The sequence below is a fragment of the Citrus sinensis genome, chromosome 7, assembly GCF_022201045.2.
Source record: "Citrus sinensis cultivar Valencia sweet orange chromosome 7, DVS_A1.0, whole genome shotgun sequence".
NCBI lineage: Eukaryota > Viridiplantae > Streptophyta > Magnoliopsida > Sapindales > Rutaceae > Citrus > Citrus sinensis.
The window spans coordinates 2,736,003-2,750,033 of record NC_068562.1 but is presented as its reverse complement, the minus strand read 5'-3'; the positions used below and the strand labels follow the sequence as shown (position 1 = coordinate 2,750,033).

The window sequence follows — 14,031 nt, the reverse complement described above, 5'->3', positions numbered from 1 at the left end:
AACTCAGAAAGGAAATGACAAAGCGGTAGGCCAAAGAGAGTTTTAAATATTCAGTTAATTGATTAGATCAGGAGAGTAGAAAAAGTTGGGCAATACAGATAAAAGGGCAGTGATTAAGGCCACAAATTGCATTTTGTTGGTTTCTATCAGTGGCTGATGTAATTGGCTGCTGGAGGCAAAGCGGTAGGTACGTGTCTAATTTCCTCTGCTGCCCATTTTCAAATTTCAAAAGCGATTCTAATTGAATTATCCTCTCTTTGGTCTTTAATGTCTTTTTTTAATGATTAAGAAAGATTTGCTTTGCAAGATATTGCAAACCAAACGCCTCCATTGAAATCCACGGATTCATTTCAATTCGTTCTAAAAGATTGGATAGGATAGACATATTTCTTCTTCAAATATTCAGTAGACTCCTAAAATTTATCATAATTGCATGCATCTAAATTCTTCCTAAACTTTAGGTCTAATTTGATTACGTGGGATAACTCCATCCACTCCCAATCTTATCTCATGTTATCATATCCCATCATATTTCCTATGCCAAACACTCTTTTAGATTGTGATATACGTATACTGGTAAAACTTTTTTTTTTAAAAAAGTTTTTAGGAACAAGGTAAAATGCCGCCAGCGTCATCATATTAATTAATAGCCAACAAAAGGGTGCTGGAATTCAACTGGGTGTTGTCAGATCCAAGCAGCTAGGATGGGGCTAGTCAACACATTACCCATTCGATAAAAATCGATGTACTTCTTTGATAATTTATTACCAGTGTCGGCATGTGTTATTATATATTATAAGCATTTTTATGTGAACATTGGTTGATATTCTTTAACCATTTTACAAAATCAGAGAGTCATCATGGCCTGCTAATTTGCAGCGCAACATATTTAAAAGGGCTTTAATTTACTTGTCACGGTCATATGTGCTATATTTGTTGACGTTCTTTAAACCAACCAATCGGATTAACATCCAAGGTGGCTAGCACATGGCATTTGGTGCTTGGCCTTTATTAATTATGTGACCGCACTGCTCCACTAATTAGTTTAGTTGTGTGTGTTTGTGGGTGTGTTTTTAATTTGTTTGAAGTGTTACAATTTGTGATTTATTGTGTCCCCCGTGGCCCCATGGACTGCACCCTACGGCCAATAACTTTGATAACAACACTGCACTACATCTCGATATCATTACACAAATTCTTTTGATAATAACATTGCACTACATCTCGATATCATTACACAAAGATTTGAATGTAATTTATACATATTTTTCATGAGACGACGCAATTATTAAAAATGAAATCAAGTTGGATCAATTCTGATGTAAAACCCATCTAACTGATCACTTTGAAACTATATTAAGTTCTTTAATCAAAATTTGCAGTTGATGAATATCAAATAAAATATTAAGAAAATTGGATCTGGAGGCACCAACCAATCAATTGATTACACCTTGAATCATTATTCATAAATAACAAAAGAAAATGAGTCGTTTTCAATTACCCCGTAGCAATAATACTTTGGTTGGTGGACCTAAGCAATATAATATATCTTTATCAATCAAAATTAATATCAAAATTTGAGATTTTTTCAAATTTATTGAGGGGGAAAAAAGAAGAAGAAAGACATTATGAAAAGGGTGCTTGTATTATATGCGAATGAAACCAAAAGATAAAAAAAAAAAAAGTGCCACAAGCCTACCACTATGTCTTTGTCTATATCATATTATAATATTGAGATGGTTTTATTTATGCTACATGCGTTACTGCTTTTGTTTTTTTGGTTTTCAATGAAGTGGGAGAACAAAACGTATGAATGTGTACGATTGTTGAGGCCACCCGCCAGTCATGTGGATCTTTCAGATATGGAGGCAAGCACACAAGCACAGGTACAGAGACTGAATCTTCTGAGTTTCAAGCTGAGGCTCCTCAATCAGTACAAAATTTGTATTATTAATTTCGCAAATTTGAATGCACGAGACTCGAGTAAGTATAGTTTCCTGGGCAATTTTTGCTTTAGAACTTTCCAAAGCTTTCCGATGTCGGCACCAATTGGGCACGTTAAATAGCCGAGATTTTGCAAATTGCCTATCCAATATCCATTCCGTACAACAAATAAAATATTTCTGAAAAGGGGAAATATATATGATAACTATAATATAATATATAATTAATCTACTACAACCGCAAATAAAGGGAAGTAGGAAACTTTCCCTTTGGGGGTTTAAAAAAAAAAAAAAGAAGACGTCGATAGAAGCCACGTGGCAGGAGCCCACTGTGTGGGTCAGTAGTTGGTACGCGGGTTACTAAGAGCGGGTAAGTAAGTACAGAGCTGACTGCAACTGTAATGGAGATGAAACAATCAGTGAATCACCACCTTTTGTCACTTTTTCAACGAGAAAATAGTTATGGGGTTTTTGACATTTAGTGAAAAGTGTGGTGTGGTGGATAACAACAGGTAAAGGACTCACTTGCAAAACCACAAAATGTTAAGAATTCAAACAAAACAAACCAACTCGGGATCGCGATTCTATTCTATTCACTCTCTCTCTCTCTCTCTCTGTTTTATCTTTAAATCTTGTCCTTTTGGTTGTTTTTTAAGGAGGGTAAAAGAAAAGAAAGGAAAGAAAAGATTGCACACTCAAGAGGATTTCAGGTTCCCAAAATAATAATAAAAAGGATTCCTCCCGTTCGTATTTTTATTGGTACCCTTTTAGCCTGGATTTGCGTAGGATTCAAGTAGTCTTTTGTATTCCTTCGTTTGTTGCTTCCTCTTTTTATCTTATCTCGTAATATTTTATCTTGTTGAATAGAAAACAAGTTTTGTGTGAGTTTAGAGGAGGCATGGTAGTAAACGGGGAGAGGGAGGGAACCTTTTTTTATCCTCTGATTCTTGTTTGGTGACTATGCATTCATGGGAAGTGGATGCTGTATCTGATTGGATATTCAACGGATTCTATTGGTTCGGCAGATACTTTACTTGTTTCGAGTGAGTCAGAGTCTCGTACGCTCAATTTCTCCCTTACCTATCATTTTAAGGATTACCAAAGCTGAATTTTTTTTGCTTTTTTTTTTTTTTTTTGTTATTTGAGTATTCAATGGAAGGGTGTTGATAATTGTTTTGATAGAATTATGGGGTGTCATGTGATTTGCTTTTCTATTAATTCTAGGCCACCAATAGTCATATTATATTTGGAATATCTGGGAATTGGGCATTTCTTTCAGGTGATATTTTACTCTCTGGTTGGTCAGTCATTCAGGATTGCCTTCAATTCTTTGATTCATTTGATGGAAGAAAACTTATTTTTGGTATTTTAATTCCAAGCTGATCATATGGCTTTGATAATTCTTTTACATGTTGATGCAAAATGATTAATGATTGAAGGATGTCTTGCAATCTCACGTCTCCATGTGTTCGTCTTTTAACCTCCATATCACCTTCAAATATTATTTATTTACTATTTTCTCTTCATCTGCATGGATATACCACTGTAGCCTTGGTTCTTTTCTATTTTAGGATTTAGGATTTAAATTTCAGATAAAAAACACTTCATGTTCTGTTTTCTGCTCTGCAATGATTCTGAATATGGTCTCCCCCAAATTCGTCTCACTGATTGATGTATTCTCCTTTTATCTGTTAATGTGTGTGAACTTCAAAAAATCCATGATATTATATGTAGATTTTCTTAAAGTTGTCGGTGATGCAGCAAATACACACTGGCATTTCTTTTTCCCTTTCTTTGGTGCCTAATTGAGTGACTTTGTGGCAGGGAGAGGTTTGCCATCCTGCTAGCAAATAATTTCTCACTATGGGATGGCTGACCAAAATTCTGAAGGGTTCCAGTCGCAGGCATTATCATGCGAGATATGGAGATGACAGAACTTGGGATGAGCGTCGATATTCAGCGGTAATTAATGATTTTCTTTTCCTTTTATATTTTCTCCTTGTTCTGTAATTGTTACTGTAGTCTTTTCTTTGATTGTTTCCCAACAAACAAAAGAAGGGCTAATACTCTTGCATACTCTATATTCTGGCATTTTCCACCCAAGTTTTTGCTGCACTAACCCCATCTGGGAAAACTTGGATGCAGGCTGATGATTCATCAGGTTTTGACAATGAAGAAATTGACCGTGCTATTGCACTCTCCTTAGTTGAAGTAGACCAGAAAGGCAAAAAGGTGATAGGTAAGGTTGCCTACCTGCAAGCACTCATCATGAGTATGTTTTGTGATTGCTACTGGGAAGTTTGCACTTAGTAATTACAATTGATTGCTCAGTGTGTAAAGTACTTCATGGTGACATATCAAAAGGATACAGAATGAAATTGAAAAGTAATAGAATGCTGATAGTACTGATGATTGATTGCATTTTTTATTAAGTCTTCAACTTTTGTCAATTAGATCTCTTCATCCTCATTGGTCAAATTTTGCTCCACAAGTTATGGGCAAGAACACAAGTTATTTCTGTCCTTATTTTATAATTTTATGGTGAGTCTGGATTATGAACTTATGCCTTTGACTAACAAGTAACATCTGCCTGCGTTTTGAATGAAATCCTCATTAATGACTGTTAGCCGTAAAAATGAATGGCCTTCGTATAAACTTTGTTTGTTAATTGAGCATGCATTATGCATAAGATCAACTTAAGAGACCAACTTTGTATATAACTGGGCACTGATTTCAATTTGATTCAGACATTTCTAATTTTATATTTTCTTTCTACTTAGTCTCATCAATGTTTATGTTTTAGAAAATGAATATGACTCAGAGGACGATTTACAATGTATCAAATCTGATGACTCGGACGAAGATGAACTAGATGAAGATGAAATACGTGCTATAGCCCAACAAGAGGAAGATGAAAGACGAGCTAAAGCTCAACAAGAGGAAGATGAACAGCGAGCTGGAGCTAGAGCTCAACTAGAGGAAGATGAACAACTTGCTAAGGCTATCCAGGACAGTTTGAGAGTGGATTCTCCTCCTCGATATGATAGTGGAAATATATTTCAACCTTTTCCATTCTTCTCTGGTTATAGGTAAATGTCGCCATATAAAATCTGTATTCCAGTAGTCTAACTGCTACTGTATGCCAATTGCTTTAATTTTAGCTTCCAGTGAAATATGTTTTAAATGATTTAGGGCTACGCTGGTGCATACACTAAATATTAGGCTACAAATCTTTTTCAAGGTATAAGCATTATTTAACTTATTTTATTTTTGCACTGCATTTACCTTCTTAATCTTGTAGGCTAATAATTTCTCACTTTACTAGGTACTAAGTAGCACTCACCTGAACCCTTGTATGAAGTCACTGCCTTCTGAGTGTTTAGTACTTTTAGATACTCAACAACCTTAACCATTTAAATTCAAAAGGATACTAACTTTGATTCAATTAGTTTCTTATAAAATTTCCAGTAGTTTGATGATCAGCCCTTGAAGCTAACATATTGTGAAGTATTTATGAATGCTCGAGCTAAAACATTGGAATTTCAAAACCGTTTTTGAGTATAATACTAAAGAATCCAACTTCTATTCTTATTTTCTCTGACATCTCTGCAAAATGTGCATAAGGAGATTTATAAACTGGAGACATAATTTGAATAATTCATGTTCATGATTGGTCATAGAGAGAAGAGGCAAGTTTGATGAGGATTGATGCAAATTGACATCAATGTAACGTTTGTATCAGTCCACTTTAGCCTATGCCTTTGTGGAGCTTTAATATTAATACAAACTGAAAACTGAAGCGCTATAAACATCTCCAGTAATATCATGATTGGGGATTTTCCCTGTTTAAGTCATTATCATTATATAGATACTTGGTTGGATTGTGTATTTAAGATTAAAAGAACACACAACTCGGTAGAGTGGGCTATGATAATAAGAAACACATAATATGATTCACTTCGAGTCTTTTTCTTCCAAAGGAGAGAGCACTTGGGAAGCATTTATGTTAGTCAATTACAATTATGACAAACTGGGAGAGTATATCCGTATGTGATATCAAAAAATTGCATGTACAACCTGCACAAATATCATTGTATTTTTGAAAATTCTACCTTGTACATTTTAGCTATATTTATTTTTACTTATCTGATAATTTTGGAATCTTGACATGGTTGTTAAATCACATTGTTCATAGGATCTGTGCTGGTTGCAATACTGAGATTGGTCATGGGCGGTATTTGAGTTGCATGGAAGCTTTTTGGCATCCTGAATGTTTTCGCTGTCATTCTTGCAATCTACCAATTACAGATGTTGAGGTACTCTTTTTTTTTTTTTTTTGGTTTAGGATGTACTCAAGTTCTTGGTTGATTTTGCTTTTAATATTGGTGGGTTATCAAGTCTCAAGTGAATGCTGCATACAGCCTAATTTTCATGTCTTTTCGGTGATAGTTTTCAATGTCCGGGAATCATCCCTATCACAAACACTGCTACAAGGAGCAACATCACCCAAAATGTGACGTTTGCCAGAATTTTGTAAGTTTAATTTTTTGTTATTGTTTTTTGTCAGTGCAATGCTAACTTTCTTTTCCTGTTTCTATTCAAACTAAAGCTAGTGCTTTGTATCCTGAAAGATAGTTTTAAGAACTTCTGAAACCAAAATTTAAGTGGCTGTTGGGATCATAGTAAATCTGCATAAAATTTGCTGCCCCACAATTTTTGTCAGAAGCAAATGAAAAATATAAAATAAGGTGCATTTGCTGGAGAAAACTTGAATCAAATTGGCATTGGATTGCTGCTTCCTGCTAGTCGAGTATGTTAAGTGGCATTATCACCTAACAGACTGTAATAGAACGACAGTGGGAATTAGAAGCCTTTCTTGTTGTGGCTACTAAGGTCACTTGACCATGAATGATTGATTATGGTGGTGTATATTTGTCTTGGTATATATGTGTTTCTTCTGGCCTTTGCACAATTCCAGGATTTTATTATTTGCATTACTGCTTGTCTTCAATCTCGGAAAAAATTCTTTATTTATAAAGGATATAGAACTCCTGTCATATTTTTACTTTGTGAAAAATAAGGAGAAAGAAAAAATCAGATAATTGTATTGTGACCCTGAAAGTCCACTCATCTGTTGTACTTTTACAGATCCCAACAAATTCAGCTGGCCTTATTGAGTATAGGGCACATCCATTTTGGCTTCAAAAGTACTGTCCCTCACATGAGCGTGATGGAACTCCTCGGTGTTGCAGTTGTGAAAGAATGGAGGTCAGTTTATAGGACAAATGTCCTGTCTTCAACAAAGATATAGAAAAACCCACTCCCACTGTTTGGAAAACTTAGCGTTATAGTGTAACAATATACATCTATGAATTCTTCATTTAGAATAATGTTGTGGCTCATGCAAACCTTTAATTGAATTTATGCAGCCAAGAGATACAAAATATTTATCACTTGATGATGGTCGGAAGCTGTGTCTGGAGTGTCTAGACTCTGCAATCATGGATACACATGAATGCCAACCTCTTTACCTTGAAATACAGGAGTTCTATGAAGGTTTAAATATGAAAGTAGAGCAGCAAGTTCCTTTACTCTTGGTTGAGAGACAAGCATTAAATGAAGCCATGGAGGGAGAAAAGAATGTAAGTCTAGTGCATTAGTTTATGATGAATTTGCCTTCACTTCTTGCTCTCTCGTTCTTCTGTCATTGTAATTATTTAATTATTTTGTTTAGGGTCATCACCATTTACCCGAGACCAGAGGGCTCTGTTTGTCGGAAGAGCAGACTGTTACCACTGTATGAATTTTCTCCTTGAAAATTTTAACTTTAAAACTTCAGTCTAAGTTAACCAAAGATCCATTTGGAAGCACTGCCCTGCTAAGAGGCAGCACTCATTGACAGAGCTTAAATGTATCTGTTTACTGGATCAGGACTCAATTTTAATTATATCCAAATTACCAGGTTCTAAGGAGGCCAAGAATTGGGGCAGGCTACCGTCTGATAGACATGATAACGGAGCCTTACAGGCTAATTCGCCGATGTGAAGTGACAGCCATTCTCATTTTGTATGGTCTTCCCAGGTATTCTCTCTCTAGACCTATTTGGAGTAATAATAATAGTAGCTGCTCAAGGTTTCCAATGTTTGTTACCCCGAGACTTTTTTGTACATAGGTTGTTGACAGGGTCAATATTGGCTCATGAGATGATGCACGCATGGCTTCGTCTTAAAGGTTTTATTTGTTTCAAGTTAATATACTTTGTATTCTAATGATAATAAGCTAGGAACTTATAATGGAAGTATTCGACAGGTTATCCCAATTTGAGGCCAGACGTAGAAGAAGGTATTTGCCAGGTATTGGCTCATATGTGGTTGGAATCTGAGATTTATTCTGGGTCAGGTAGTGATGTTGCTTCATCCTCCTCATCCTCTGCCTCCTCTTCTTCATCCTCACCGTCATCCTCATCCACATCATCTAAGAAGGGTAAACGTTCCGACTTCGAGAAGGACCTTGGTAAATTTTTTAAACACCAGATTGAGTCAGATACATCATCAGCCTATGGAGATGGATTTAGGGAAGGTAGTAAGGCAGTGAATAAGTATGGCCTCAGAAGGACTTTAGACCACATTCAGATGACGGGAAGCTTTCCATACTGATTTATGGGGTGGTTACACGTTGATCTCTGCCAACATGATTGCCAAATACCTTAAGCCTTATGTATAGCTATAGGAATAAAATCCATGTCCAGAAAATGTGATGAAAAATGCTCTTATCCATGCGCAATTTGCTGTAATTTTTCTAGACCTGTTGACCAAAATAGCTCCCAAAATAGTAAATAACGGCACGTGTTCAGAAAACTCTTTAAAAGACCCTTGATAAAAATGAGGGGTGTATGTTTATATCTTCCTTTTGTTCAAGACATTTTTCTGTTGTTCCTTGAAGAGTGAGTGGCTATATCCATTGGCGGAAGTAGGATTCTATCGTTCATTTGAGGGCCAAACTGACAAAACTGTAAAATTAAGGGGTTGAAAATATATCTCAGTAGCCTCAGAGAGTTAAATTGAAATTAAGAAAACTTTAATTTTTTTTTTTTAACCCAGGGGTACAAGGACTCATTTTTTTTTTTTTTTTTTAACCCCAGCATTGTATGCTGCCCAAAGGCCAAAAGTGGTCATGTGACATAAGAATATAATAACCTTAAAAATAATGAAAAATTTACAAAAATGGCCATAAAAATTTTACGTTTTTCAACTTTAACCCCTCAAAGTTTTTTCTATCATAACTAGCTAAATACCCTATATTTGGACTACATTACCCTCGTCACTTTCATCAAATTTACAAAGGCATGCCACTTGTTCAATTCCAGCAAAAGTAAATACAGATTTTCCTCAACAACTTAACAAACATTCATCACTCTCAACAAACTTCATCATTCTCGATAAATCAATTGCATAATCGAATATATAATTATCAATGTGAGAGCTTCTTAAAATTAGTTTATGCTCTTATACAATGTAAACCTTTAATCTATTAATTTTATCAACTAAATTCGAAATTAAAGTGGGTTTTGTTGTAAATATTGTTATTTTTCATTTATAAAACAATGTGATTTGTTAAAGTACTTAGTTTGAGTTGAAAAATGAAGAAAAACCATTGAAAACACGGAAAAATCGGGCAAAAAACGAAGTTCAGAACAAGTGAGACATGCAAGTGGGACATGTGCATGTCTCACATAAACGCACTGCATTTATGTGCGACAGGCACCTGTCCCACTGCCTGCTGCACATAAACTCATGGATTTTATGGAGTACATGATTTTGAATTTGATTTGTCTCGTCGTAAGCTTCGAAACGGTATATTATACGCCTAAAACGGACATATATAGCTCAAGTTATGGCTTTCGAAACATAAATGAAATTTGGTGAGACATGCAAGTGGGATAGGTGCTGCGTTTATGTGCGACAGGCACCTGTCCCACTGCCTGCCGCACATAAACCCACGGATTTTATAGAGTACATGATTTTAGATTTGATTTGTCTCGTCGTAAGCTTCGAAACAGTATATTATACGCCTAAAACGGACATATATAGCTCAAGTTATGGCTTTCGAAACATATATAAAATTTAGTGAGACAGGCAAGTGGGACAGGTGCATGTCTCACTAAATTTCATATATGTTTCGAAAGCCATAACTTGAGCTATATATGTCCGTTTTAGGCGTATAATATACCGTTTCGAAGCTTATGACGAGACAAATCAAATCCAAAATCATGTACTCTATAAAATCCGTGGGTTTATGTGCGGCAGGCAGTGGGACAGGTGCCTGTCACACATAAACGCAGCACCTATCCCACTTGCCTGTCTCACCAAATTCATTTATGTTTCGAAAGCCATAACTTGAGCTATATATGTCCGTTTTAGGCGTATAATATACCGTTTCGAAGCTTACGACGAGACAAATCAAATCCAAAATCATGTACTCTATAAAATCCATGGGTTTATGTGCGGCAGGCAGTGGGACAGGTGCCTGTCGCACATAAACGCAGCACCTATCCCACTTGCCTGTCTCACCAAATTCATTTATGTTTCGGAAGCCATAACTTGAGCTATATATGTCCGTTTTAGGCGTATAATATACCGTTTCGAAGCTTACGACGAGACAAATCAAATTCAAAATCATGTACTCCATAAAATCCGTGAGTTTATGTGAGGCAGGCAGTGGGACAGGTGCCTGTCGCACATAAATGCAGTGCGTTTATGTGAGACATGCACCTATCCCACTTGCATGTCTCACTTGTTCTGAACTTCGTTTTTTGCCCGATTTTTCTGTGTTTTCAATGGTTTTTCTTCATTTTTCAACTCAAACTAAGTACTTTAACAAATCACATTGTTTTATAAATGAAAAATAACAATATTTACAACAAAACCCACTTTAATTTCGAATTTAGTTGATAAAATTAATAGATTAAAGGTTTACATTGTATAAGAGCATAAACTAATTTTAAGAAGCTCTCACATTGATAATTATATATTTGATTATGCAATTGATTTATCGAGAATGATGAAGTTTGTTGAGAGTGATGAATGTTTGTTAAGTTGTTGAGGAAAATCCGTATTTACTTTTGCTGGAATTGAAAAAGTGGCATGCCTTTGTAAATTTGATGAAAGTGACGAGGGTAATGTAGTCCAAATATAGGGTATTTAGCTAATTATGATAGAAAAAACTTTGGGGGGTTAAAGTTGAAAAACACAAAATTTTTATGGCCATTTTTATAAATTTCCCAAAAATATTTGACAGTTCATAAGCGAGCATATTTATGTTTATTGTAAGTTAGCAACCTGTGTGCGAAAATTACTTATTTATAATCTCATTCCATCGTCTAAATATTAAACCCAGATCACTTTCTGTTTAATAATCGGAGACCACTTGGGAGTTGGGAAGTGCTCACTGTTATAAAATAAAAATAAAAAGTAAAATTGCTACAAAATTGACAGAAAGAAACATTTGGTCGCTAACAGCCACGTTTGGTCGTGAGTTATGACAACACTCCAAGCTGCACTTGTGTGTGTTCTCAGGACTCTGCGGGAACCGACTGATAGCCACCTTTCCCCTCGACTCATCATTCGTTCTGCATATGGTTTCCCAACATTTACATGCGACGCCAAAACCCTGAAAACCACGTGAGTTGACACATCCTTCTACGTTTTGTAGGCAGCATTTTCATGCGCACCACATGTTTGATACTTCGACAACGCCAAGATACACTGCAACTCAGTCTTTGATTGATTGCTAATAATGTTTTCTAAAAGGTTTTTGCCTGCTGTAATCCTGTCAAAAGCCTTTACCCAGTTGCAAACTCGTTCGTTTGTCCGCGCCCCTTTCGCCAACAAACTCGCTCTCTATCTCCGCCGAGCACAACTCATTGACTCAATCCGGCTCGCTGTCCGTTCCAACTCATCCAACTCGCTCTCATCTCTCCTAAACGACCGCCTTCTAGACCCCTTCATCGTGACTCACGCGCTTCGCTCCGCTCCCAATGCGGACTCTGCTCTTTCCATTATGGAAGCTTTAAAATCAAACCCGAATTTTTCTCATAATCAAAGTACCCTGCATGCGCTGGCCACAGTTTTGGCCAAGTCTCAGCGAAACCATGAACTTAAAACCCTGATTGGTGACATTAGTTCCAGCAAATTTTTGAATGTCAGTGTTAATTTTATGAACCTTATGCAATGGTACAGTACAAGTGGAGACCTTGAGTTGGTTCTAAGCACCTGGAATGAGTATAGACAAAGGGCGAAGCTTTTGAGCACTGAGTCTTATAACATTGTAATGAGCGTTTATGCAAAAACGGGAAAGAATTTTGAAGCTGTGGAGACTTTTAGACAGGTGATTGACGAAGGGGCAATTCCCAATTCTAGGACTTATACGGTTATGATTGAACACCTTGTGAATTTAGGGAAATTGGATTCAGCTCTGGAAGTTTTTAGTGCATTACCACTGATGAGGATTAAGAGGACTTCGAAGCAGTACTTGATTTTGGTGGAGGGATTTGTTGGGGTTGAGAGGTTTGATGAGGCTAAGAGTTTGCTTAATGAGATGCGGGATGATGGGAAGTTTCCTGGTAGAGACATGCGTGTGGCTTTGGAACGGATGCAGGAGATGGGATTTATTGAGGGGACCAATGAGTTTCTGAGGGAAATGTTGCCAGATAAGAGAATAAAAAATGTGCGGTATTATGAGGATGGTAGTGATGATGATGAAGATGAGAATGATGATAACAATAGTGGCGTTAGAATTGCACATGGAGTTCGGTTGAAACCATGGTTGGATCCAAAAGCATTGGCAAACACACTGGATGAATGGAGCCCTGAGGTGGTATCTCTATTGCCAGATGCTAAGTTTGTCTGGACTACTCGGTTGGTTTGCAAGGTTCTTAGGCATTTCAAATCACCTGAAACAGCATGGCATTTCTTCTGTTGGGTTGCTTATCAGCCAGGGTACACTCATGATGTTTATGCACTGGAAAAGATGTTGACCATTTTAGCACGCCATGGGCATGTTGAATTGGTTGACAGGCTCATAGCTAAATTAAGAAGTGATGGGATGAGATTGCCTTTTAGTACCATTAGGTTAATCATTGATTTTTATGGAATTTCAAAGAAAGCTGATGCTGCTTCGAAAGTCTTTCATGATGATAGAACACTTTGCGGTCCAATTTCAAAATTTAAGTTGATGCTTTTGTATTCATCTCTATTGCGGACATTGACCAAATGTAAGAGGGATTTTGATGCCATAAATGTTCTTGAAGAGATGATCTTTAGTGGGATTGTCCCAGATGTTCAAACATTTTCAGGGTTGATGTATCATTTTGCACTACAAGGAGATGAAAAAATTGTACAGAAACTATTTTCAATGGTCAGGCAGAATGGTGTGGAGCCAGATGCTTATATGTTTAAGGTACTAATTCAAGCTTATTGCAAATGTGGGAGGGCTCCTCTTGCATATAGGGTTTTTGAAGATCTGAGTAATTCAAATCTGATGCCTGATGCTGCCACCAAAGAATTGCTCAAGAAGAGTCTTTGGAAGGAAGGTAGGCGAAAAGAGGCAGCTGCTGTAGAAGAGAGATGTGAGAAGATAAATGATGTCCCTTCACTGGCATTGCGTGGTCATATATGGGCAGTCAGCTCTGCAGATCTCACAAGAGTTCATAGTATTTACCGCAACAGCATTACATCAATCGTGACTTAAATTTTTCATTGTCTGGACCTAGTTTAAATCAGAATGTCAGCAACTTTTTCTCAACCTCTTCTTCCTACGCATCGTTTTTCTTTATGCATTTGCTTTTTCTTTATTATGTTTTGGCGGGGGGGGGGGTGTTTCTTTCAATTTTTAATTTTTACAAAAAGTAATTTGCATTATTTTCAGGGAAGAAAACACATTAGCACTGTTAATGGCTGACACTTAATTTGCATGTTTTCATACATTGACAGATTTTTCCAGCTCTTTCTATTATCATCATAGGATCAGTGGCTTCAAGTTGACATAAGTCTTGGGTTCAAGTCTCATGTAGTGTGGGTGAGTGTTTAAT

General features: G+C 36.6%; 2 protein-coding genes across 4 annotated transcripts; both read left to right on the top strand.

Annotated features, from left to right (window-relative positions):
• The first annotated feature begins 2,502 nt into the window (after window positions 1-2,502).
• LOC102625211 (protein DA1-related 1-like) lies at window positions 2,503-8,884 on the top strand. Of its 3 annotated transcripts, none has more exons than XM_006466643.4 (12): window positions 2,503-3,001; window positions 3,768-3,905; window positions 4,089-4,182; window positions 4,747-5,032; window positions 6,139-6,259; window positions 6,393-6,476; window positions 7,092-7,211; window positions 7,373-7,585; window positions 7,678-7,740; window positions 7,906-8,024; window positions 8,116-8,174; window positions 8,253-8,884. In XM_006466643.4, exons 2-12 carry the CDS (start codon window positions 3,807-3,809, stop codon window positions 8,597-8,599), a joined length of 1,605 nt encoding a protein of 534 aa, XP_006466706.1. In that variant the 5' UTR covers window positions 2,503-3,001; window positions 3,768-3,806; the 3' UTR covers window positions 8,600-8,884. The 3 variants fall into 3 exon arrangements, with proteins under 3 accessions (XP_006466706.1, XP_006466705.1, XP_052300310.1); XM_006466642.4 differs by having other exon boundaries at window positions 2,504-2,986; XM_052444350.1 differs by lacking the exon at window positions 2,503-3,001 and adding an exon at window positions 3,104-3,222.
• A 2,435-nt stretch (window positions 8,885-11,319) lies between these two features.
• Window positions 11,320-13,745, top strand: LOC102624931 (pentatricopeptide repeat-containing protein At5g66631). The gene has a single exon (XM_006466641.4). It carries the CDS (start codon window positions 11,739-11,741, stop codon window positions 13,689-13,691), a length of 1,953 nt encoding a protein of 650 aa, XP_006466704.1. The 5' UTR covers window positions 11,320-11,738; the 3' UTR covers window positions 13,692-13,745.
• The last annotated feature ends 286 nt before the right edge of the window (window positions 13,746-14,031 follow it).